General features: G+C 41.2%; 1 protein-coding gene across 2 annotated transcripts in view; it reads left to right on the top strand.

Annotated features, from left to right (window-relative positions):
- The first annotated feature begins 6 nt into the window (after positions 1-6).
- The window catches only part of BRAF (B-Raf proto-oncogene, serine/threonine kinase), an 84513-nt gene continuing 62353 nt past the window's right edge, over positions 7-22166 (top strand). For both annotated transcript variants that reach the window (XM_035342781.1, XM_035342790.1), the window contains exons 1-2: positions 7-44; positions 14888-14989. In XM_035342781.1, the coding sequence (XP_035198672.1) occupies positions 14906-14989 (84 nt within the window). In that variant the 5' untranslated portion in view covers positions 7-44; positions 14888-14905. The remainder of the gene's footprint in view (positions 45-14887; positions 14990-22166) is intronic.

Here is a 22166-nt window from a genome sequence, read left to right as displayed (position 1 = left end):
ACGCCGCGGCTGGCGGCGGCGGCGACCCGGCCATCCCGGAGGAGGTGAGCCCACGGGGAGGCACCGCGGGCCCCCGCCGCCGAGAGGGGCGAGGTGCGGGGAGAGCGGCCGCGGCCTCGGCTCGCCCTGCGGCCCCGGGGCCGCGGGGGATGCGGGGGGGCGGCGGGGCCCGCCCAGGTGCTCGGCCGCAGCGCCCCGGGGCCGCCGTGTGTCCCCCGGCCGGGCTGTTCGGTAGCCGTGAGGAGCGGGGCTCGGAGCCCGCTGCGTGGTTTTTCCCCGGGAGGGTGAGGAGGCGGCGGGGCAGGGGCAGGAGCAGCCCGGCCTCGCGCCTCCTGGGGCCCGGGGAATGCGAGCCGTCTGCCCGGCCCCGCCGCGAGCAGCGCTGCCTGTGCTGCCGGGGCTGAAGTTGAAGTTGGGAGCGCTGCTGCAGCGCCCGGGCGGCGGGGAGAAACGCAGCGGTGCAAGGTAGTTCGCAGGCTTTGGTGCTGTAGGCACCGGGGGCCGCCAACTGCCGTGTGTCAGGTCCGTGCCTGGGGTGAATGCGGGTGCCAGAGCCCCTGCCTCCTCGGCCAGTGCTGCAGCTGCTGCAGATGAGTTCAGCTCATCCTTCCCGAGCAGGTCTGCGTGCCCAGTCCAGGGCCTCCCCTCTGTGAGCGGGGCCCGGTGGCTCTGCGAGGTCTGAGCCCGCCAGGCAGCGGCTCCTCGGTGCTCTCGGGAGGCCCTGCTCTGTCCCTGCCTCTGGTGAGCAAGCTTTGATCGTCAGCTGGCAGAGGGGTCCTGTTTGGCTCCATCTCTCCAGAAAAGACCGGCGTTTATCCCTTCGGCTTGTCAACAGCACTGTGGAACATAGCGGGGTTCATGAGCTGAGAAGTTTGGCGAGTATTAGAGCTCCTGCTGGGTGGCGGCCGAGAGGGGAAACAGGGAAGGAGCCTTCCCATGTTGTTGCTCTTGAGACATTAGGTTGATTCGACCATCTGAAGGAGCTACCTGCTCACCTTGCTGAGAGAAGGCAAAACTCAGCAGCGTACACGTATTTGACACCTAAGCAGCAGGGTGATTAAACGCTTTGAGTAATGCCAGGCCAGTCTCTCCTTTCCTGAGTAAGGAGAAACTCAACTGGTTGAGAAATCCAAGTATCTAAAGAGGGGAGTTTAACAAACACTTTCTTTCAGCAGCAAACTGAGCGTCAAAAGCACCTCGCTGACTTGTATCGCCCTGATTGTGCTGGTGCAATTCTATGTGGAAGTGCCCTGCTAATTCTGCCATAAAAAAAATCATACAGATCTCTGTGGAATCATTTCAGTAACTGGTTTATTTTGTGCCCCTGGAAACAGTAATATCGATACAGCTGAGTGGGGTAAATAAACTGCAGTGCAAGGGAGGGGAGAGAAGAAAGCAGTGGCAGGAGACGAGAGTTATTTAAATTAGTTTTCATACCAAAGGAGGTGTCGCTTCAAAAATGTTTTAGCTTGCGTAGGTTGGTAGGTTTGACTCCAAACGCTAAATTACATAGTGTAGGGTTTTGTCCTCTTATTTTTTTTCCCCTTGAACATCTAATGTCCACGCATGAGAGAGAAGAAGGTCTGGTTCCTGGAACACCTGCCGGCTGAGAGCTTGCTGCGTCTCAAGTATGGGTTCATGTGTGCATGGTTAAGAAGCGTGTGGTACTGCTGTATTATTTACAGGCAAACTCTTAATACATTGGAAATAACAAAACACACAGGTCTAAGGCAGAGCTGGTGCTAGAATTTTTATTTTTTGAAGTGGTTTAGTTCTTCAGTTAACTAGTTCCTCCTTCAGTTGTAGTTAATTAACTTTTGTTTATGGCTTAAGTACACGTATTACATCATCTAAAACTAGTTTTAATAAAAGTCAAGACCAAAAAATTGCTGATAAGGTTAAAATAGAAGCTATCCTTAATACAAAAACAAGCCGGCGTAAACTCTAATGCAAATTTGAGGTAACATAAGTCAGAAAAATGCTGAAGTGCTTATAACTGACTCATGGCTCTAATTTAAGTGCCTGTTTTAGTGCTTTGTTTTGTTTCTTCGAGAGAATGTAAGTCTAGGCTTTAAAAGTAACCTTTAGTGCAAGTCCGTCAAGGAGCGTAACTTCGCTTATTTTGAGGAGATGCCTAGAAAGGTTTTAGTTCCATAGTCTTTCAGGAAATGCGCTCCTGGCTTCTGGGAGGAAAACCTTCAGTTCTGCACTGAGTTTCTCATTTTAAGAGGCAGGCAAACAAGAATAATCTTTGACAGCCCTTGAAGTAAGCTGACACAAACTTGTCAGCTGAAGTCCCCTGGTAAAGGAGGTGTTATGTATCAAGATCATAATCAAGTGTTGGTTGAAACTACTGCAGTGTTATTTACAAACTCAAGGCTTGGGGCTTTGCAAAACAAGTTTATGCCCTATCATTCAAATCATGGCCAATTTTTAGTCAAGTAATTGATCTACTGCTTCAGAAGTTGCCTTTTGTATCCTGAGAGCTGATACTAAAAATCTTCAAATAATGAAGTCATTACATAAGAGTATAATAATTGCTGAAGTGGTTTTTTTCTATGTTACAATTGAAGATTAAGAAGAACGGTTGCATGTGCGCTTATAAAAATGGAACATTTAGGAAATAAATCCTTAGGCCACCAAGAAGTACCTGTAAAGAGTAGGGGCAAGTGAATCAAGGAGGAAACTTTCTCTTCCCCTCATCGTTCTGTTTTCTGCTGTTAGGAGGCCTGGGATGAGTGCCGGCATCCAGGGGCTTGGAGGCTGGCTTTTTACCCCACGATGAGTTCTCAGGACTAGGGACTGTTTGGATGGAAGGTTTTCAGAGCGTTGTGGGGTTGTTGATGCGGTGAAGTGTGTGTTACAGCTGGGAGGAAAGGCTCTGATCTTGTTGCTAGAGATTATTTACACCAATATTAAATAATTCAAATAGGATTTTCTGTACTCAGAGCTTTGTGCCCTGAAGTGCTCTTTGGAAGACAAAAATGACTGGAAGTTGTGAACTGAGGCCCTGAGCTGATCTCTTCCTAGGTGGCAATGCTGGAGTTTATCCTGCATAAATATTAGCTATATATTTAGAAACCTTAATCTTGCAAAACATTTTTAAGAAGAAGAAAAAAAAAAATAGAATGAACAGATGCCTCTAAACTTAAATGAAATAACTGGTGGGATCTCATAAAGTAGCGTTGGTATGATAAGGAAAGCCGGCGTTATTTTTGTTGCAGTAGCGTTTGGGGAACCTATCATGCAGGGAATTAGAATAACTTTTAATATGTTTCACTGAAGAGTTTACAATTAAATGTGCTGCTTCTTTGGAAAGTTGAAAAGCGAAGCATTATTTTACTGGGTTGCTTTTGAAATTTGATGTGAAATGTATTCCCAAAATTGCAATTAAGTTTCATTGCATTTGTGTTCAGTGACTGAGCTAAGTTTGCAGTATAGGAATGCCATCCTATCTAACTGTGAGGACGAGTTATGCTTTGGCTGGAGATGGAGCATCTCGTAGGCAGTGTTCTGCAGGCGTGTATCTCTAAAGACAGCACATTTGTTTTGCACAGCAGCAGAAAGGCCTTCGCTGAGTGCTTGGTCGGACTTTGGGCTGCAGCTTCAAGCAGGACGTTGTCCAGCTGGGGAGGGTCTAGAGAAAAGTTACGAGAGTCTAGAACAGACCTTTGAGGAAAGACTGAAAAAAAAATGAGGTTGTTTAAAAAAAATAAATGGAAGATGCCAAGAAGAGCGCAAATAACTTGTTCTCCAGGTTGGTGGTTATGACTGCCGGGAGTAGTGAATGTAAATGGTAGCAGGAGATTGCTTCAGGTTACTATCAGACCTTTTCCTTTATGGCTAGGGATAGTGAAGCAGGAAAGTAGACTTAGATTATTTGAAAAATGCCTATTAACAGATTCTGTCACCTCCACAGATGAACATATGCCAGGAATGATGGGGGTGAGTTGAGCTGGGTCTAGAAAAGACAGTGATTTTAATAACCTTTTGTCTTTTTCTCCTTAGGCTTTTTGTGATTTATTCTTGGCAAGGTAAATTGGTCATTAGAAGGCAACCTTAAAATACTTGAGTTTGGTGGGGGTGTTTAATAACAGATTTCTGCTTATGATGTTTTACCCAAAAGGCAATGGGATTAACAGCTGTGTTCTGTAGTAGCTCTTCTGATTACACAAAATTTGCTTAATAGACCGGTAGGTTCTGAAAAGCTTGGGTATATCAGGGGATTTGTCCTCAGTCTGTGTGGATATCCACAGCTTGGATACAAGGCGTTTGGTGCCGAGTTCTGTTGTGAATTTATGTTGGTACTTCAGCTGCTAGTTCTATTTCTACTTGTACTTTGTTGTAGTTGTTAAAGATGTCTTATTTTTAAAGCTGTTCTAATAATATCTTTCTTGACGCTTGTTTTAGCTAGGAAAGGCAATTCTTTTGTTGTATGCAGTTAAAAGTACTGGGGATGAGATGAGATGTGTTTTTTTTGTTTGTTTTTGTTTTTTTGTTTGTTTAATGGAGATATCTCTTAATAATAATAAAAAAGTCCTTAAAGCTCCAGTATTCTACTTAGATTTGTTATTTTGTAACAAATCTATAGTTTAGTTTTATTAATTACTGTACCTGTAGAAAATGTGCATGTTTTAGGGTGAGTTTCACATAAGAGGAAATAGGATCTTATTTGTACTTGGAAAAGTAATAAAAGGAGGCTTCAGATCAGCATGACACTGATAACCATCTTCCTGCCGAGCCTTACGCAGAATCTGCAGGTTTAACAGTTTTTTGGAGATACTTCTCTGCTGGGCGTAAGTTTTCTGCAGTACGTTTCAGTTTGAGCAACCCCCTTTTGAAGGGCAGCGCAGCGCACGGTGTAGCAGCAATGCCCCGTCATAACCGTAGTGCCTGATGATTAACGCTGCTCCCATCGCTGCAGTCAGGCTGAAGCTGATCAAAGGGTGCCCCGCCACCGAGAGGGGCCACTTGAGCCATTTTGCGTACTTGCGGCCAGATCCGCGCTGCGCCAGCTGAGTGCCACTTAGATCCTCTCCCAAGCTGATTCAACTCACAAATGCTGAAGGAGATTGGTGTCACTTTTGGTAGGTTTTCCGCAAGAGTAGCGGACTGAGTCTCCTCAGCAAGGCGGCTGGTGAGCTCCAAAGCTCTTGCGCAGTAGGTGACAAGAAGAATGTGGTTAGGGAGAGCAGTGCTAGCGTGCTGGGTTTGACACACATACACACCCTTTTGTTTTTTTTAAGGTCACCGCTGTCCTGTTACTTTGGCCTTCGTTTTTCCTTTGTATATTTGAATGAGAGCTCTTGTGTGGCTGAAGTTTTCTTTGCTGGACTTGTCAGGCTCAGATCCTGACACGTTAGGTCTTTGTGGTCTTGAGTTTCCTGTGTAGGCTGTAGCAATCGTGCTTGGTTTTTCTGGATAGTTTCTGAGTGCACCTTTCATGCCGTGAGCTATGACTGCATGCCATCATTTTGCCAGCGTGCCAGGGACGCCAAGGCCCTCTATGGGCTTCTTGTGTAGCAGGCATACTTTCCCAGCAGCTTTGACCGTGTGAGAGTTCTGGGTACGATACTCAGTTTTCTGAGGTGTGAGATGGTTTTCGTGATTTTCATCTGTTCACACATCTCTGTGTGTACACGGTTCCTTTCTCATGGCTAGTACAGAATACAGAAGCGTACAACATGCGTCTTTCTTTGCTTTAGTTTCTTTCTGCCATTTGCTCTTGAGCTTTTTGGGGCGTGCAATGCAATCCTCTTAATCTGTTCTCCTGCACACAGCTTCTTTCTAAAATGATGAAATACATATTTATGCAACTGATTTCCTCTTCTGCGACCAGTTCTAAAGTTATACAAGGCTGCTTGTTGCAGAATTACGTGCCTTTTTTCCTGTTTAAACTCCTTGCTGCAAGTGTTTGACTTGTTACTCCACCTCTTTAACTTTTTTTTGGAAGGAGCAGCAGCAGTGCCTTTCTTTATTCCGTTTCCAATGACAGTTTATGCTTGTGGCCCCTTGCAAAAAGAGGTGAAAAGGCTGAAGGTGCAGTTTTCATCCATCCCCATTGCCCGAATGTGCTGTCTGTTCGGATGGGAGCTCTCAGGGGAGCAGTGCTGCAGCTGTCATCCCACCTGGAGAATTCAGACCCATGTAAACAGTAAGGATCCTGAACCAGAGCCTGTGCTCTTTTCAGAATGGGGTTTGTCCTTCTGAGCTTCTGGCCAAATGAAGTATTTTTGTCATTCTCTCAATATACCTGCACAAAATGTAGTATGAAAGGCAGATTAAATTTCTGCTTGCAGGGTACCAATTTTCTTTTAAAAATCTCATGTCTGGGAGGCAATCGAGTTTGTTAGTGAACAGAATGTACTTACTGATTAAAACTGTGCTGCATTATGAGGTTGCTAGGATTTTTTTTTCCCGCAAGAAGGGGAATACCAGCGGTAATATCTCACTGTAGTGCAGTGAGCCCTCTTAAACAGTACAGTTATTAGTAAAGCTGTTGTTAAACTTACTGATAAGTAGTAAATACATCTCAGATGCACTTACACTGTGTTTAGTCAATGCTTTCTGACCATTTGGAGCAGAGGTTTGGTAACCCATAACTTTTATTGTTCATATTGGATAAAGGGAACACATTTTGAATGTAGATGTGTCTGAAGTGTGAGTAGCACACCTAGTTTCCCCTCTCTCTATTGCAAGTTACGCATTAATAGTGCCTCAAAAGCACTAAAATGAACATGAAATAAAACATTATCTTGACTTTCAGAAGTTGGTAGCGTCGAGGTGTTTGGAAAATCTGGGTGGTTGTATATTAACACCTCAGCTTTTGAAATGGTTTTGTAAATTTATTCATTAAATCTTAATAGGTCAAGCGTTCTCTCCACTTTTAAGTAATATAGATTTAAATGCAAGTCTTTAGTGTCATCTGAGGTAGCTTTCAGAAAGGATTGCTTTCAGTATTTTCGTATCTTTTCTAGAATGCTATTTGTTAGAATAAATTCCTGTGACTTTTCTTAAGCTTGTGTTGGTAGCTGAAAATTTTCCCAGTCTCTCGATTCAGTCATCACAGGTTATGGTTCTTGCAGCAGCCTTTATGTGATCAATAGTTCTCCAGTTTGATCGGTTCAGGTCTGACTGAACCAACATGCAAGGTCTTTCAGCATTTTTTCCTTTCTTCTCTGGAATAGATGGTTCTTTTCACCATCCTACCGTGATGTGTGCTGTGTCTTGTTTTGATTAATTTATTTTTTAAAAAGACCCTCCTAGCTCTTTGTACAATGAATGGCAAGGAGCCAGTTCTGCCTTTTAAATTATTTCGTTTTCCACGGTGCTGTTAGAGGTAGTAGGCAGCCTGGTCTGCTGAGCTGAACAGAAATGCCATCTAGGAAAATGTGGTTTCTATGGCAGTTTCTATTTGTGACTGTTTGCCGAGATTGTGGGCAAATTACTTGTACCTGGCTTGTTATGATTTTTTTTTTTTTTACTTTATAAAACACACTTGCCCTTTTGAGGCTTTGGAGATCTGTTTGTGATAAAAATGAGATGCCTTAGTTGCTTTGTTGGATCACAGCTCCACTTAAACTAATAGGATATATTTGTATTTGATGCTTATTATTGAAATACAAATATATTCTTCTAAAATAAGAATGTATTTCTAACCAGTTAGTAGGAAACACATGCGCTGTGTAGTAACAGCTTAGTGGTTGGTTATTGAAAGTGTATGGAAAATTATTTTCTGGATTGATAAGATGAACTTTTAAGTAGGTGCTGTTTATCTTCTCTGGGTAGCCTAATTAGTTGTGTGCTCTGGCAAGGAATGAGCAGAAAAGGTTGTGCAGTTCAGGGGAGACTTTGTTTTGTCACTTTAATTAATGTGACCCAACCTGTGTCAGAGCTCTGCTCGACTCGCATTCGCTTCTTATATGCAATTATTGTAATTAGCTGGTTGGCTGCTTGCTTTCCATCATTGGTATGACTTGTCTTCAGCTTCATGTGCGTGGAGAAACAGCCTGATGTGTACACAGCAGTGGCTCCTTCTTAAGCTCACCGCTGGATGGGATTAACACTCACCGGGAGTCAACGGTAGTTACCTCTCTGGAACAAAACTGTGTCCTTAGGTTAGGAAATCTGGATGGTTCTTTCCTCCTACCTCCCTTTTTTTAACCTTTAATAATCTAGGGAGATATTTTTTTTTAATGGTAAATGTAAATGCAGTGAGTTGTACCAGAATGTGATCTGTGTGATACTCCTGGCTACCGAGCCACTTCCAGAGTGAATAAATGGGACTAGTAGTAATGCAAGACAAAAAAGGAATGTGGAATAGGAGATCTCATTAGATCACGGAAAGCCATGCAACTGGCGGCTAGTGACTTATAGGACAGATACAAACGCCTCTTATTTTTCACACTCTTGTGTTCTGCTGCAATAGAAAGCTTTTGTTAACTTTCCTTGTCGTGCTGCTTAGAGGCAAATTCTGCTTAGCAGCAAGCAGCAAAGATGGCAGGTGTTGGAAAAGTGGGGGCCTGCAAGCGAACTGAAGCTGAACAGGAAGGCTGCTGCTTCCTGGTGGCCTGAATCGCTGACCTGTGGGCTGCAGAGAGGAAAGGTGGGTTTTGCACCAGCTCCGGTGGTCACCGGGTCCTTGCCAAGCTCTTTTTGCACACTAGACTGGCAGAAAACTAACCTCAACAGAGAGAAAAAATATTTTGCTGGTTAAGCATACTGAAATGATTCAGACAAAGGTTTAGGTTCCAGAGGGAGAGTAGGGGAGGGAGCAGGGGGAGATAGATGGGCACGAGCAGTTCGGTAACTGCACCCACTGGCCCCTGGTGACTGTGCTTAGGGATAAACTTCTTGGTTATCTTTCAAGACTCTATCAAATTTTATCCTTTACAATTTGTCACTGTATCTCAAAAATATTTTTAAATGCTCGCAATAAAGAAGGAACACTTGAAGTCCAAATTCCTTTTAAAAGGAGGCAACCTGAAAGGCAAGAGCTGACAGACTGAAAAGCTGTTTATTCTGCTTGAAGAGTGGAGCTCAGCGATGAGCAATCCAATTTGCCTTTAGAATTAAACGAAGGAAAAAACACAGATCGCTATCACTTCCAACTGATGGATTGCAAGTAAATGAGAGATGCAAGGATGTTAAGTAAAAACTAAGTGGTTGTAGTACTAAGATGGTTGTGGGGTGAAAGTCTCCTGGTAAAGAAAGCAAGTCTTTATCGAATACGTCTGTCTATTGCAGAAGAGTTACTCTGCAGTTCTCATTCAGATAGAGTGCTAATTCTTCAAAGATTATAATTCAGATACTTGAGTATGAATGTGGTCAGATGATTCCTAGATTTTTGGGGTAGGGAGGGAGTTGTTGGCTGTTGGGTTTTAGTCATTTTTTGCTCAACATAAACAGTTTCACAACAAACAGTTGAAAGCCTGCATTACTGGTTACAGAGGGATAAGAATAAGCCTTCTCCTTCCTAAAAATGTTACCTGTTAAATGGAAAAGAAGTTTTAAGCTCGAAACCTTCTTAATATTTTACTAATTGCCATGCTTACAGCAGGTGCCAGCTGACCATATTTACTGTATTAGCTTACCTAGGTGTAATCAGACAGGATGGTACAGAAAAACGCTGCAACTCTTCTTGAGACCTTCACTTCTTGAGCATGCTATCGTACATCTTCGCCAAGGCCATTCTTCATCAGTGTAGAAAGATATGTTCAGAGACTTTAAACTTTTGTAGAAAAAGAGACTACTCTCCTGTGGTTACAATAATGTCTGAAGATAGTAATGTCTGTAACTTGTTTACTACCCTATGAGGGTAAACTTTAACAGGCTTGTTCTAACTGTCTGCCTAGCCAACAATGAAAATACAGTGTCAAAGTTGGTATCTCAGAAATGAGCTGCAATAAAATGATTTGCCAACACGAATAAAAAGTTGGGGAAGATAAAGTAGAAAGGGCAGTCTTAACGTTGGCACTTAAGTCACTTCTGTAAACTCTTACGTGAAACTCATTGCAAGCTGGTTTTCAGTTCAGTAGGTTTTCAGCTCAGTATTTTTCATAATACCCGTTCTATTCTAAAAAAAAAAAAAAAAACAACCTGCTGAAAATATAATAAGCATAAAGAGCTAACAGAGTAGGGAAAATGCAAAAATGAGCACAGTGAATGTGCAATTTGAGAGAAGCTTCCATTGAGAGATGGAGCAAAGCTGGAGCCTGAAGGAAAAGAAGAAGGAAAAGATGGTCCTTTTCGCTCTACGTACCTGTCATATTTCAGCGTATGACACCATAAAATGGGGAGAAAGTTTTGTAAGAGGCAGGTAGAGTGCTAGCACCACTCCAGGTTGGTGAGGGGAGAAAGTATCCCAGGAAAGATACCAAAATGTGAGAAAGCGGTAATGGTGATTTTTGGCAAAGACACAGGGAAAACGCAAGCTTTGCATCTTGATGTACAAGCCCTGAGGTGGGGTGCTGAGGTACTAACCCCAATCATGTGTCCTCTCACCTCTTACACTCCGACACTTCACTTTCAAGTTCATGAAGGCATTAGTTCAGCTAAGAATGAGCTCCTACATGACGGCTTTCTAAAGCATCTTCTGATGACGTGGTACTCGTTCAGTGGGCCAGACAATCAAATTAATTCTCTAAGAAGCAAGCCTGAAGGGGCTGATGAGAGTAGTATTGGTTATGTATCAATGATTCTGTCCTGCTTGTAAAACAGTTTTCAAATCAGTTCTTAAATGACTTCACCTTGTTTGTTCAATTCAAGTATTATCATTAAGTGTGAGAATCCAAATGCAGGATACACCATGTCTGTGCAAAGAATGACTTACTTTTCTGTACGGAACAGATTCAAACATTCAGGTGTCTTCTGCAAAGAGTGAATCATAGAGCTTAGAGCTGGGATGTGCTGCAAGGCTTGGGTACTGGTGCCAGGTGCAAGAAGTATAAAGACAGCGTGCTTTGTGCTGTCTCAGGCAGTGCATTCTTGACAAGCAGCATGGGATGCAAAAATAACTTCATGGCTTATAGCCTCGCATGTTGCAGAGCCAGTCTTCACTTAATACAATGGATTTGGCCTCCTACTGTATCTGACTTGCCTCTGGCTTGAAATAGGTCATCATCTTTTCATTACGTTGCAAGGGAGTGCTTATTTGCAAAATTAATGCATGGTTATCCACAATGGGCAGATACGAGTTGATATATTCCAGAATATCTGGAATATCTCCAGTCTTCCGTCTGTCTGTATCCATTTTAGCCTGCGTCAGCTTCTTTCTGTCAGCAGCGCTAAAAGGAGAATCAAATCTCATCTCCTGTGATAAAGAATAACCTTAACCTAATGCTACCTGATAAGGCAGAAAAACTTATTTGAGGCTTTTTAGGAAAAAATAAGGTTATCCCAGATATAAAGGATTCATTACTTTTTTTTTTTTTTTTTGTGGAACTACAATGAAACACTCAAATAACCATGCTGCTTCCCGTGGGAAGTGGCTGGACTTGCTTGTGGACAATGTTGCAATCGTTGCAGACGTACTTGAAAATGCACCAATATTTCTAGCAACCATCTCTTAGGCTGGCATCAGTTTTTGCGCTTCTGTGAGATACTTGGCAGTAATTTTCTCGCAGAAGTACCTTTATCTGCATTTTATTCATGCTTTTACTAGAACGAAAAGAAAACTGGAGAAGCCTGCTGGTCACTAAGAAAGGACAGCCCTAATCTTTTTTTGTTGTTATGAGCATGTTTATGCGCACCGCTCCCATGAAATTCCACACCTGTATGATGTGCGTGGTGGGGATATGGTGTTGAGAGACTATCCCGGCCCAAGGTCTTTAAAGCTGGGCTGGGGCACAGGATGCAAACGTGGGTGAGGTGAGTTACCAGAACATGCAGGTTTGAAAGGAAAAAAGGCAGGCTGGGACTGCTGGCTGTGCAAGTGCAGCAGGTACGGCATAGTTCTTGTGAGGAGGAAGCTCTGGGCGCTGTGGTGTGCAGAAGCAGGCGTTTTCAGGTCACACGAGGTAACTTGCACAGAGCACCACTTCTGAACTCCAATTAGGAAAAGGCTTAAGTCTCTTCAATTAAATTGCAGTAGTCATAGATCCTGCATAATAGGATGCTATATACTTTCACAGGGGCTGAGTATCAAGGGGCATCAGCTACCTAGATAAGAGATGCTCAGGACCACAAGTGACCCTATTTAACTATTTTCACTGATAGGAAACAGCAGAAGGTAGCTTCATGTAAGTAGTAAGAGTTGCTACTTAAAGAATTGTGAAGCTTGGAAACTTGCCATGTCGTGTTCTGGTGCATACTTGATTACAGAGAGAGTATGCTAGTCAATACTAGATTTGTGAGAGTTTTTTCAGCTTGTCAGAAGACTTTTGATGAATATGGCACACGAAATAGGTTTTCCATTTCTGTGAGCAACAAGTAATGACTCAGTGCTGTGGTTGACGTTGATAAATTTCCTTCTGCCTTCAGTGTACTTTTAACTGTGTGAGTGGCCTTTCTAAGGTAATAGAAATCCGTGCGAAGTTTCCCTGCAAGATTCTCTTACAGACAGGCTCTTACTTTAGTGCTCAGAAAGTAATTCAGGGCATCATTTCCAGCCGCTCTGAGCAACATTGTCGTGCAGTAGATTTAACTTCAGCTTCTCCAGGTAGAGAAATTTTTGCCGTAATCCAGCAGCTGGCAGTAAGTCTCAAATTTCTGTATTTTTTTCATTAGTCATTGAGTTTTTGCTCTTATCATGATATTAATATAACCAGCAGACTTCTGTCCTTTGAACTGTTCAAGGCTGTCATTAGGTTTTGTTGCCACCATCTTCTAAATAACGTGCTTCTTAGGTGCGTGTTGCTGCTTTTTTACTTTTTTAATTCTATAGCTTCTCTGAAAGAAAGCAATGTTGCTGTCATGGACACAAAATAGGAAATAGTCTATGAGCTATGAAGTTGCTTATAATCAATCTTCAAAAAAGTATTTGAAAAACCTCATCCAACAGGTTACTTTGTCGGCGAAGCACCTTCCCTCCCCACTGTTGGCAGGCATACAAGTGTAGTAAGTTGTTGATGCTGGTTAAGGTGTAGTAAATGCTGAGGATGACTTCTGTAGGTAGAACTGCCAGAATGAATAATAAAAGTTGCATTAAATAGTAATGAAACTTGTTTTCTGAAAACAATCCTGAGGCGTGCTTCCTTAGTTTGCCATGGATTTTCTGCGTATGTAGCCAAGTTAATAGCACATTACCATTTGTAAAGCAATTAAACGTCTAAAACTCCTCTATTGAACAAGTTAGTTGGCATAGGGTGTTGATTCAAGCTTGTTCCCTTCACCAAGAATGTGGCTACCACTTGCCAACTTGGGAAAAGCATTAGCAAAATGCAGAAATCTTCCTGTTTGCTGGTTAGCGTTCCTAACTCCACATGATGAAGTGATTGTAAGTTAAGAAGCAAGTTGACTTCCCCAGTTGCCTTAAGTGAGTTTGCATACAGAGTATTTGAATGTTGTACTCTTTGGTATCCCCCCACCCTTGGCAGTTCAGGTTACTTGTTCCTCAGCAAACTGCTTCTGCTTGAAAGTAGCTTCGTGATGAAACCTTTGTTCTCCTGTTTGTTCTGAAACTGGAGCTAGATAGGAATCAAATATTAGTTTCTTTTAGGGAATGGCTTATCTTTAAGATTAATGTTTACTGGCAGAAAACCGATGTCTTAAGTGAGTGGGCTAAGTACGGTGATGCACAAAATGTGGACTATATTTTAGAGTTTGTTTCTTTGTGAATATCTCAAGACTGGTAAGACTTGTTTTGATCCAGCTTGGGTTGGATCCTGTTCTTGGTATATGCTATAGAATACTACGTTAGTTGCATCTTCCTTTTAAAGAGAGGAGTTGTGATAACTTACAGGTCCAGACCCAGTCTTGAGGTTGTATATGTTATAATAATCCATGAAATAGATACGAGTTAAACTGAAAGATGTATCAAAAGTCCTTATGATCCCTTTGGAAGAAGCAGTGCGTGTTGTTTTTTTTTTTTCCATTCTGTTTTTTTTTTTTCCATTCTGGGTCTGTTAACTCTGACTTTTTTTTTCCTGGTAAATTGTCTGAACAACAGTGCCTGTGAAGAAGAGGTTCTCCTATTTCTTCCCTCTATGCCCTATAAATTTCTGATTTTTGTTGGGTTTAAGTAGGTTCTTAAATCAGTGTAGCGTTATTGTTTGAAATGATTTGAGTTCGTGGTTTGGTGCCTTCTTAGGTGTTAGCATTAGGGTTCGTAATACCATTTCCCTACAGTAATCTCAAATTGGCTCTTTCAGGATGTTGTGACGAATAACTAACAACCTGAGTTGTTTCACAGTACATTGCTACAAGTCTTCTCTGGGCACTAGAGGTAAATGTTTCTTTCAGATCACGTCCAAGGCCTGTAAGAAAACTTGTAAGGCACAGGAATGTAGAATTCACCCTAAAGAAAGTACTTAAGATTGAGACATTGTATTACCATGCAAATAGCACTAAGTCTGGGTTATGTGAATGTGTTGGCACAGATTACTTACAGCTCGATAGAACTCCACCAAACTTGGTAGTACTGTAGGAACTGGGTTACAGAGGCTTGCAAGAAAAATGCTGAATATGGATTTGATAAACATAAAACCAAAATATTCTTAAAAGTTGGTTATACCGTTGGTTCTGAATTCTCTGTTTATCTGGGAAGTAAGATGTGTCTTACTGACCATGAATGAGCAGGATAGCTTTGTGCACTTACTGATATTCAAATATTTTTATTATGGACTTCTGTTTTTAAATATCTAGAAACTGTAATTTGTTTTGGTGTAGGGCTGATTCTATAGGCTCTCTAGGATTTAATTAAGTTACAGTATTTCATTTTCTGTTTTAGGTGTGGAATATCAAACAGATGATTAAATTAACACAAGAGCATATAGAAGCATTGCTAGACAAGTTTGGAGGAGAGCATAACCCACCATCAATATATTTAGAGGTAAGTTTGTGGACAAACGTGGTTAGGTCACTGGTACATCATCTATCTTATGTGAAGCATCTGATGTTAGAAATAAGAATACCTGTAGTAAGAGTGTATCTCCCTTGTGGAATAGAAACCTATTTTTTTTTTCTTTGGAGATGGAAGGAGGTGGAAGGGAGCTCTGTGGAATTCATACACATCAGTAAGGGAGGATCAGTGGCATTTTGTAACAGTTAATGCTAGTGCAATTGAAATGTAAGGCATCCTTTTTGTTGCAGGGGGAAAAGTTATATATGTAGTTTTAAAAGAATAATAGTAATAATGAAAACAAATATAATAAAGACTGCATTTTTAAGCAAATATACGTGCATGGAAACATAAGACTAACTTTGCCTTTAAAGCAGTTGAATTCCCCTTCTTTTCCCCTTTTGAAATATAGTCCTGTGGAATACAAAAACTGTTATTAGTAGAAGGGATTTTTCTTACAGAAATGCATAGAATTGCAGGGTGGAGTAATATTTTAAAGCTGCATTTAATTTGTAAGCTAATTAAAAATTAAATCTTTTTATTCTTTCATTACTCCTGATTCATGAAATTGCGTAGATGCAGGACCATTAAGAAACTATAAAAGGACCACATGCATCAGCTGTGTCTATTAGGAATTGAACAGGTATCGCTTGCTCCAAACCCTGCCCTTTTCTTGGGTCTTTCAAGTATTGAAATAACTGGAGGTCAACCAGTTCTCTTTTGTAGTCTTTTTAATTGTGCTTGCTGCCTAATGGCACTGGGTAATTAAAAATAAAGATCTCATTATTTCAGGTATTTCTAGCTTTTATCTTACCATGTCAGAGCAGGGCGGTAGCCTGATTGTACGAGTGTTGACATAATGTCCTTAACTGTTAAGGTCAAATGAGGCCCTCTGTAGTTTCTTTATTGCTAATATGAAATAAGGATTGAAGGCGTGTTAATCGCTATTTTAACCACTCAGCGGTATATAAACACACCGGTGTTTATGTAAACTTGAATCAGTCATTCCAGATATCTGTATTTAATATTGCTGAATGTATGTCGGTTTTATTAAGTGGTGAATCAAATGGCAATAATAATAAGCCTAATGGCTACTAAGTCTGGATTTCAGGTCATGGAGTTTTTAGTTTGGTACAGCCATTTGTCACTTGCTTGTATGTAAATTAAAAGTGACATCCCTACACTGGAAGCTTTTAAATTATTCTATAGTTCATTGATAGGGAAGAGGCCATGTACAGGAATAAATGTTTACCCAGAAATTATTGCAATAGCGTAAAAACTGTGGGAAGTCTGGGATGCTTAGTGACTACAAAACGTCAAGCTTAAAGTAGATGTTTGAGTTTGGTTCCATGTGCAGCTGAGACATAACAGTAACTCAGACTCATCCGTGTGCTATGCGAGCCCTGCTGGACAGGGCAGGGTATTCTGCCACACCGAGTTGTACTGGGTCATGAAGAGAGTCTTATGACAAGTAATGCTGGTCCTCTTTCAGATAAATTATCCCGTAAAGGAGCAAGTCCTGTGAAAAAGAGCCCACCATCATTGCAATGAAGAGCCTTAGGGTTTTTTTTCCAGCTCTTTGCTAAGAGGTTCCTCTGCTTCCTTGGTTCAGGTATTTGCAGCACCAGTAGTGGCTAAGCCACTTGGAGTCATTAACCCAAGAGGAAAATATTCTGGTTTTGCTGGATCAGTTTGCCATCCAGCTAGTAGACTGAATGTGGTTATGATGGAGTCCCAGAGCTGTGGTTAGTGTTAGGGAAGGGGAAGAGGTTGCAGCTGTGAGTCAAGAACCTAGAAAATGGGGTGAGAGAGAGGGAAACTTCCTCTTTGCATGGTCATCAACTTGGATTAGATCACACTTGGATGGATTAATGGAAGTGAATAGGATTATATGCTGCAAATCAGTCACTTGTTTAGTGTGTAGATTTCCTGCAGTGGAACTAAGTGTGACGGAAAGAAAAGAAGGAAATACATTACGACATACGTGATACAGTGAGAAGCAAGATTACTGTCTTCCCTTGATGATTCACTTCAATGCAGCAACAGTTATCTGGTGCGACCTTTCTGCACCTTTCCAATCCTTCTGGCTGTTTTTGGCTTGGTCAAGAGCAAGGGCTGCTTTCCATTGTCAGAATTTACTTTGCAGATGTTTATCTGGATGTAGTTTGTCACTACTGGAGCTAATGTTTTAACTTTTTGTATTCCTCTGTTTATCAGAAAAAAGCGCCGGGACAGCCCTGGCCGCAGCATGAAAGGACAAAGCCATATGCAACAAGCTGCAAATGTAGCGTGATAAAGTGGGGAAGAACATATTTGCTTCTAGAAAATGCAGAACTAAGAAAATGCAGTAGTTTAGATATGCATAAAAAGAACAGGAAATTATGCAGAGTACGTGTGGGTAGCTTAAGCAGTTCAGTAGATAACTCATCCTTCTGACATCCGTTAGAAATAGCAAGCTACCTGTGTTTGGAGCCACTGTATGCTGTCGGGCCTCTTGCTCACTTTCCATACCTGGGCATCATCACATCTTCTATGTGTGACTTCTGCCTTTTCCCAGGGCTTCAGTATAGGCCTTGACACTATGGTCTGTGTGGTATCTCCAATATATGCTTGAACAGGAAGGCTGTGCAACTTCAAACTCTGTCCAGCCTTCTCTGACTTCTCGTATTTTAATTGTTTTGCTGAAATCTCATTTTAAGATGTAATATGCAGTATCATCCTGTTTTTGCCAGAATTTTTCTATGTAAATTTGTTACTCTGTTACGGTGATGGTGTCAGCCTTCTCTTTCCTTCTTTCCACTGGTCTGATATGTCTTGCATCTTCCATAAATACTGAGCAACACTTAAGGACTTCTGTGGACTCTGCCTGTTGATCATCTCTTGAGGTCTATCAGCAAGCATGTTGTCTGCTTTTCTTGGCAAAAGTTGGAATTATCCAAAGCGAATTGCTAGATAAGTACCTGCAGATGAACACTTTAGCTTTCAGTCCTATTGCCTTTCACTGTTGCAAACATCAGTTTGTTGCTGTATTGCTTTCTGCAAAACCATGGCTTCTTGATATCTACTGAAAGCTTGACAGCTATCCATCTTCTGGTCTAAAGAGTTCCAGTACCATTGGATTTGTTCGGTTCTTTTGTACTCGTATATGGCTTTATATCATGCCTCTTACCAACTGCTGAAATTCACAGAAAGGACTTGGAGCACCTGGTATTCTGTGTTACAACTGCCTCTATGCGTTTGTCAAGTAAAGTTGTGGTTGAACCTGGCAACCAGATAGTATTTCAATTAAAAGGAATAAAAGAGATGGGAAGCATCCATAGGAAAGCTGAAGAACTGGACAAAAATATAAATATGAAAACTGAGAATTCAGAGGATTTAGGAAAATTATTTTTGCATTGAACGTAAGACCTACACCTCATTTAAAAATAAAAATGAATTTATGCCTTAGTTACAGTTGCTTAAGAAGATATGAGCTAACAAGCTTTTGCTTCTGTGCTCGTCTCAAAGAGTGAAGACAAAATTTTGTGTGGCAGGTTTTTTTTTTAATTCTGAGGGTGGGGTTCAACACGTCTTACATGAGAAGAATTTTAAAACTGACAGCTATTGTTGAAACCATCACTTCAGGATTCATCAATTGACTGTGAAAGAAGAGCAGATGACTTGAAATATTGCAGGTAATTGACATGTCCTATGTTGAGTTCAGTGTATATTTATGCTTGAAAGAGAAGTTACTCAGATTCAGGGACATCTCCCTGCCTTGATCTGTCACTCCTCAGCAACGGCCTTAAAAAGGTGACTCTTAGGCAAGTGGCGTAGGGCCTTCCAGCCTGTATGTGTTACCATTTCCAGCTGCCTTGAAATGGAAAAAGTAGTGTGAAGCTCTAGGTTAGCATCTTGCCTGTCTCCCTCCTGTCCGGACAGGAAAGGGGGGGCTGAGGACGGAGAATAAAACTGCTGAGATGTTTCTGAGCATGCGTGAGAGATGCAGGGGTAGGAAACTAAGTGAACAGAAGAAAGAAAAGAACACTCGTCATTAACCATACAATTTTCTTCTAATTGCTGTAATTAGTAATAGCTTTGGGACTCTTATCAAGGCTATGTAAAATGATTACAAGAAAAACCTCTCTGTTTGTTCTGGATGGAAGAAATAATTAATGCAGTAAGCATTGGCTGTGTTCTGATCTAAGTGTGGCTTCTGTGTTGTAGCTAAAATCCTTTCTTAGGTAATCCTGGCTCTTGACTTCTTCCTACATCTGTGTGTGAGCATGCATCTCTGATCTAACAGGCCCCTGGAAATCACTGTTAAATATTTGAAATAGCTGTTTGACTCAGTAGAAGTAGAAATAGTATTAATAGCACTTCTCTTTTATTCTGGATAAGAGGCTGCAGGGGCTCCTTGGTAGGTTTTACTACATTTTTGGAAGCACTCTGTATCACAGCAGCTGAAAACATCAATGATTTTTGTCTTCCCACATAATTTCTCACTGTTATATATCTGTACTTGAAGTGCTGTTTCCCAAAATACACAGTTTGTGATTCACTGTGGAAAAACCCTTTTTGTAAAGATTTGTTAGAGCATTGTAAATAATGGAAAACTTTACTGCAAAAAAAGTCAAGTACTATGATACTAGGAAATCCTGGGATTCTGTTTGCAAAACTGTTAAAATACAAACTGTTAAAATAAGTCCTCGCATGTTGTTCTGTAATGGCCATCAAAATGAAACCTTTTTGTCTCTACCAACAAAGTACTGATGACAAGGATAACACAAGTTAGGGAAAGAAGGATAAAGGTCTGTGTATTTCAGTGCAGCACTGGCAATAAATGCTGTTTGTGAACTCAAATGGGTTGTACAGATCAAAACTGGCCAAAAGCGGTCAGCTTAAATTTATAAAGGAGAGATCGTACTTAAATAACTTAATCAGATTTGTTAGCCATTATAGACTCTTAATGACTGTTCAAGAGGCCTTATTTAAAATTCCAGAACGTGTTGTGTCCTTCTTGCCTAGTAGTCACGTGTACAATGTAATCTGACGACTTTAGCTGAGAACTTCACTTAGCGGTATTAGCCCCTTAGTTCTGTTATGTAGCCCAGAGTTCTTCGCGTATTGTGAGGCTGCATCTTGCACCTGCACTTTCCTTCAGTTAACAGTACAAGAGCAAGCTGCCTGCTTTTTTTAATTCGGGCGCCATGCAAAATAGAACAGTGTACTAATGCATGGCTGGAATGATAGTATCAAATCAAGTTTCAGAACTCAGCTTTTTGGTGTTGCAGGAATCTTCCTCTTTCATAGTCTCACTGATGGACACAAATTAAAATGAGAACGATGGGGGTAGAGATACATCTGTCCGTAACTGCTGTGATTTTTTTACTTTACATCTAATAGTCCAGGAAAAGAGAATTTTATTCGGAGGCCTTGCTGTTGCTGTTTTTGAGAGTTCAGCTATTGAATTTCTGGAGGGTATTTCATTCCTTATTCCTGTGTAACTGAAGAATCCAGGCAGGAAGTCTAATTAATTAAAGACGATTACCTCTTTGCTGACCTAAAGCATGTTTTTGCAACAGCAGGCACATACGGTCTGAAATGGTGCAGAATGATGAATCCCCACTTGGTTCAGACTGTTTGTGGTATTTCAAGAAAATACTGATGCTGGGTACAATCACTGGGAAACTTGGTGGTCCCGAGAGAGGTTCAGGTTAGCTTTCACCAGGCTCCTAGCTGATGTGGATCAAATGTGTTGGACCAAAACTGGGGTGCCTAAAGTTAGACTGAGTACAGATTTAGGAGTCTTACTAAATGAAGAAATCCTGATTTACATTACTGTCTATCTTCAGCTCCCATTTAACTTAGTGGGATTTGCATCTGATCAACAGTCTAAAAGGTCAGACATCTTTTAAATAGCAACACAATCTGGGTTTCAGAGATGTGGAAGCTGTAATTTGGGCTTTTAAGAGCCTTGCAAAATATGGGTGGTACCTAAAATTTGATAGAGAAAGAGAGAGAATGATAAAAACCACTTGGTCCACTTGAGTTTAGGCTGGGTTTCTAGCCAGATGTGATGGGGGACAGGGAGAAAGAGAAACCATAATTTGGTTTTGTCCCAGGTTAATTCTGAAAAAAAAAAAAAAAAAAAATCCACTTGTTATTTCTACCTTCTTTAAATGTTTTTAATGGAATGTATCGTCTGGTTATGGCCCAAGAAAGCAAATCTCAAATATAATATGAGTAATGTGTAATAGAAAAACATGTGTGCCTTTGAGGAAATCCCTTGCTGGCAAGATGATGATGACAAGCCTGTGGTGGGACAGCTGTGTACCTAACACAATTCTGTTGATTTCTGAGGTCACCACTAATTTTGTCAATAGGTTGCAACACTTATTTTTACTCTGCTGCCTGTGAGTGAGCAGCAACGTAGTATAGCATGTCTATACGTTGTATGTAAGCACACCAACTTGTAGTGCTTTAAATGGACTTGGCAGCTTACCAGGCCTTTGTACATTTTACTCACAGTTAAAGCTTCAGGAGTATTCTCATATGTATGAGACTGCACAATATGCATATGTACTCATATGCAATATAGTTAAAATTAACTTTTCCTTCTAGTTTAGATAACCATGGAGTTATTTGCGGCTTGAAAAGATGTTCCAGTTTGAATCTAGCATTCAGCTTTTTGAATAATTTTTTCCTGAACTTTGGGGAATGCTGCAAATTGACCCAAAATTGGGAGCCTTCTCATGATAGAGCAGACAAACAAAGTTGTTGTGGATAATATACGTTATTAAAGACACTTTGGTTTTGGCAATTGATAAACCCACTGGAGGAGTGGACCACGGAGGCGCAGTGGTAGCAACAGGCACAGCAGGAAAGATAAATGCAGAGTTTTGTGCCTGGGACAGGATTGCTGGATAGCAACTTCACTTCTGAAAGGCCTTTAAAGTCCTTCATTTCATGAATTACTACAATGTTCAGCATGATCATTTTTTCTATGGTAGATCTAATATGCTTTTTTTTTTGTAAGTTTATATTTCAAACACTAATGATGTTAGAAATCAGCCTTAGGGTTGACAATAGGTCCTTGTCTGATTTGAAGATTTTGTAGCTGTTGATGTCTGTCAGCTAATGTGGCCGTGCTCTATGGCATAATCTTCTCCTAGATAGAAATACCTTA

The sequence above is a fragment of the Oxyura jamaicensis genome, chromosome 1 (assembly GCF_011077185.1).
Source record: "Oxyura jamaicensis isolate SHBP4307 breed ruddy duck chromosome 1, BPBGC_Ojam_1.0, whole genome shotgun sequence".
NCBI classification, from domain to species: Eukaryota; Metazoa; Chordata; class Aves; order Anseriformes; family Anatidae; genus Oxyura; species Oxyura jamaicensis.
The sequence above is the reverse complement of the archived record's forward strand: the minus strand, read 5'-3'. Positions and strand labels throughout refer to the sequence as shown.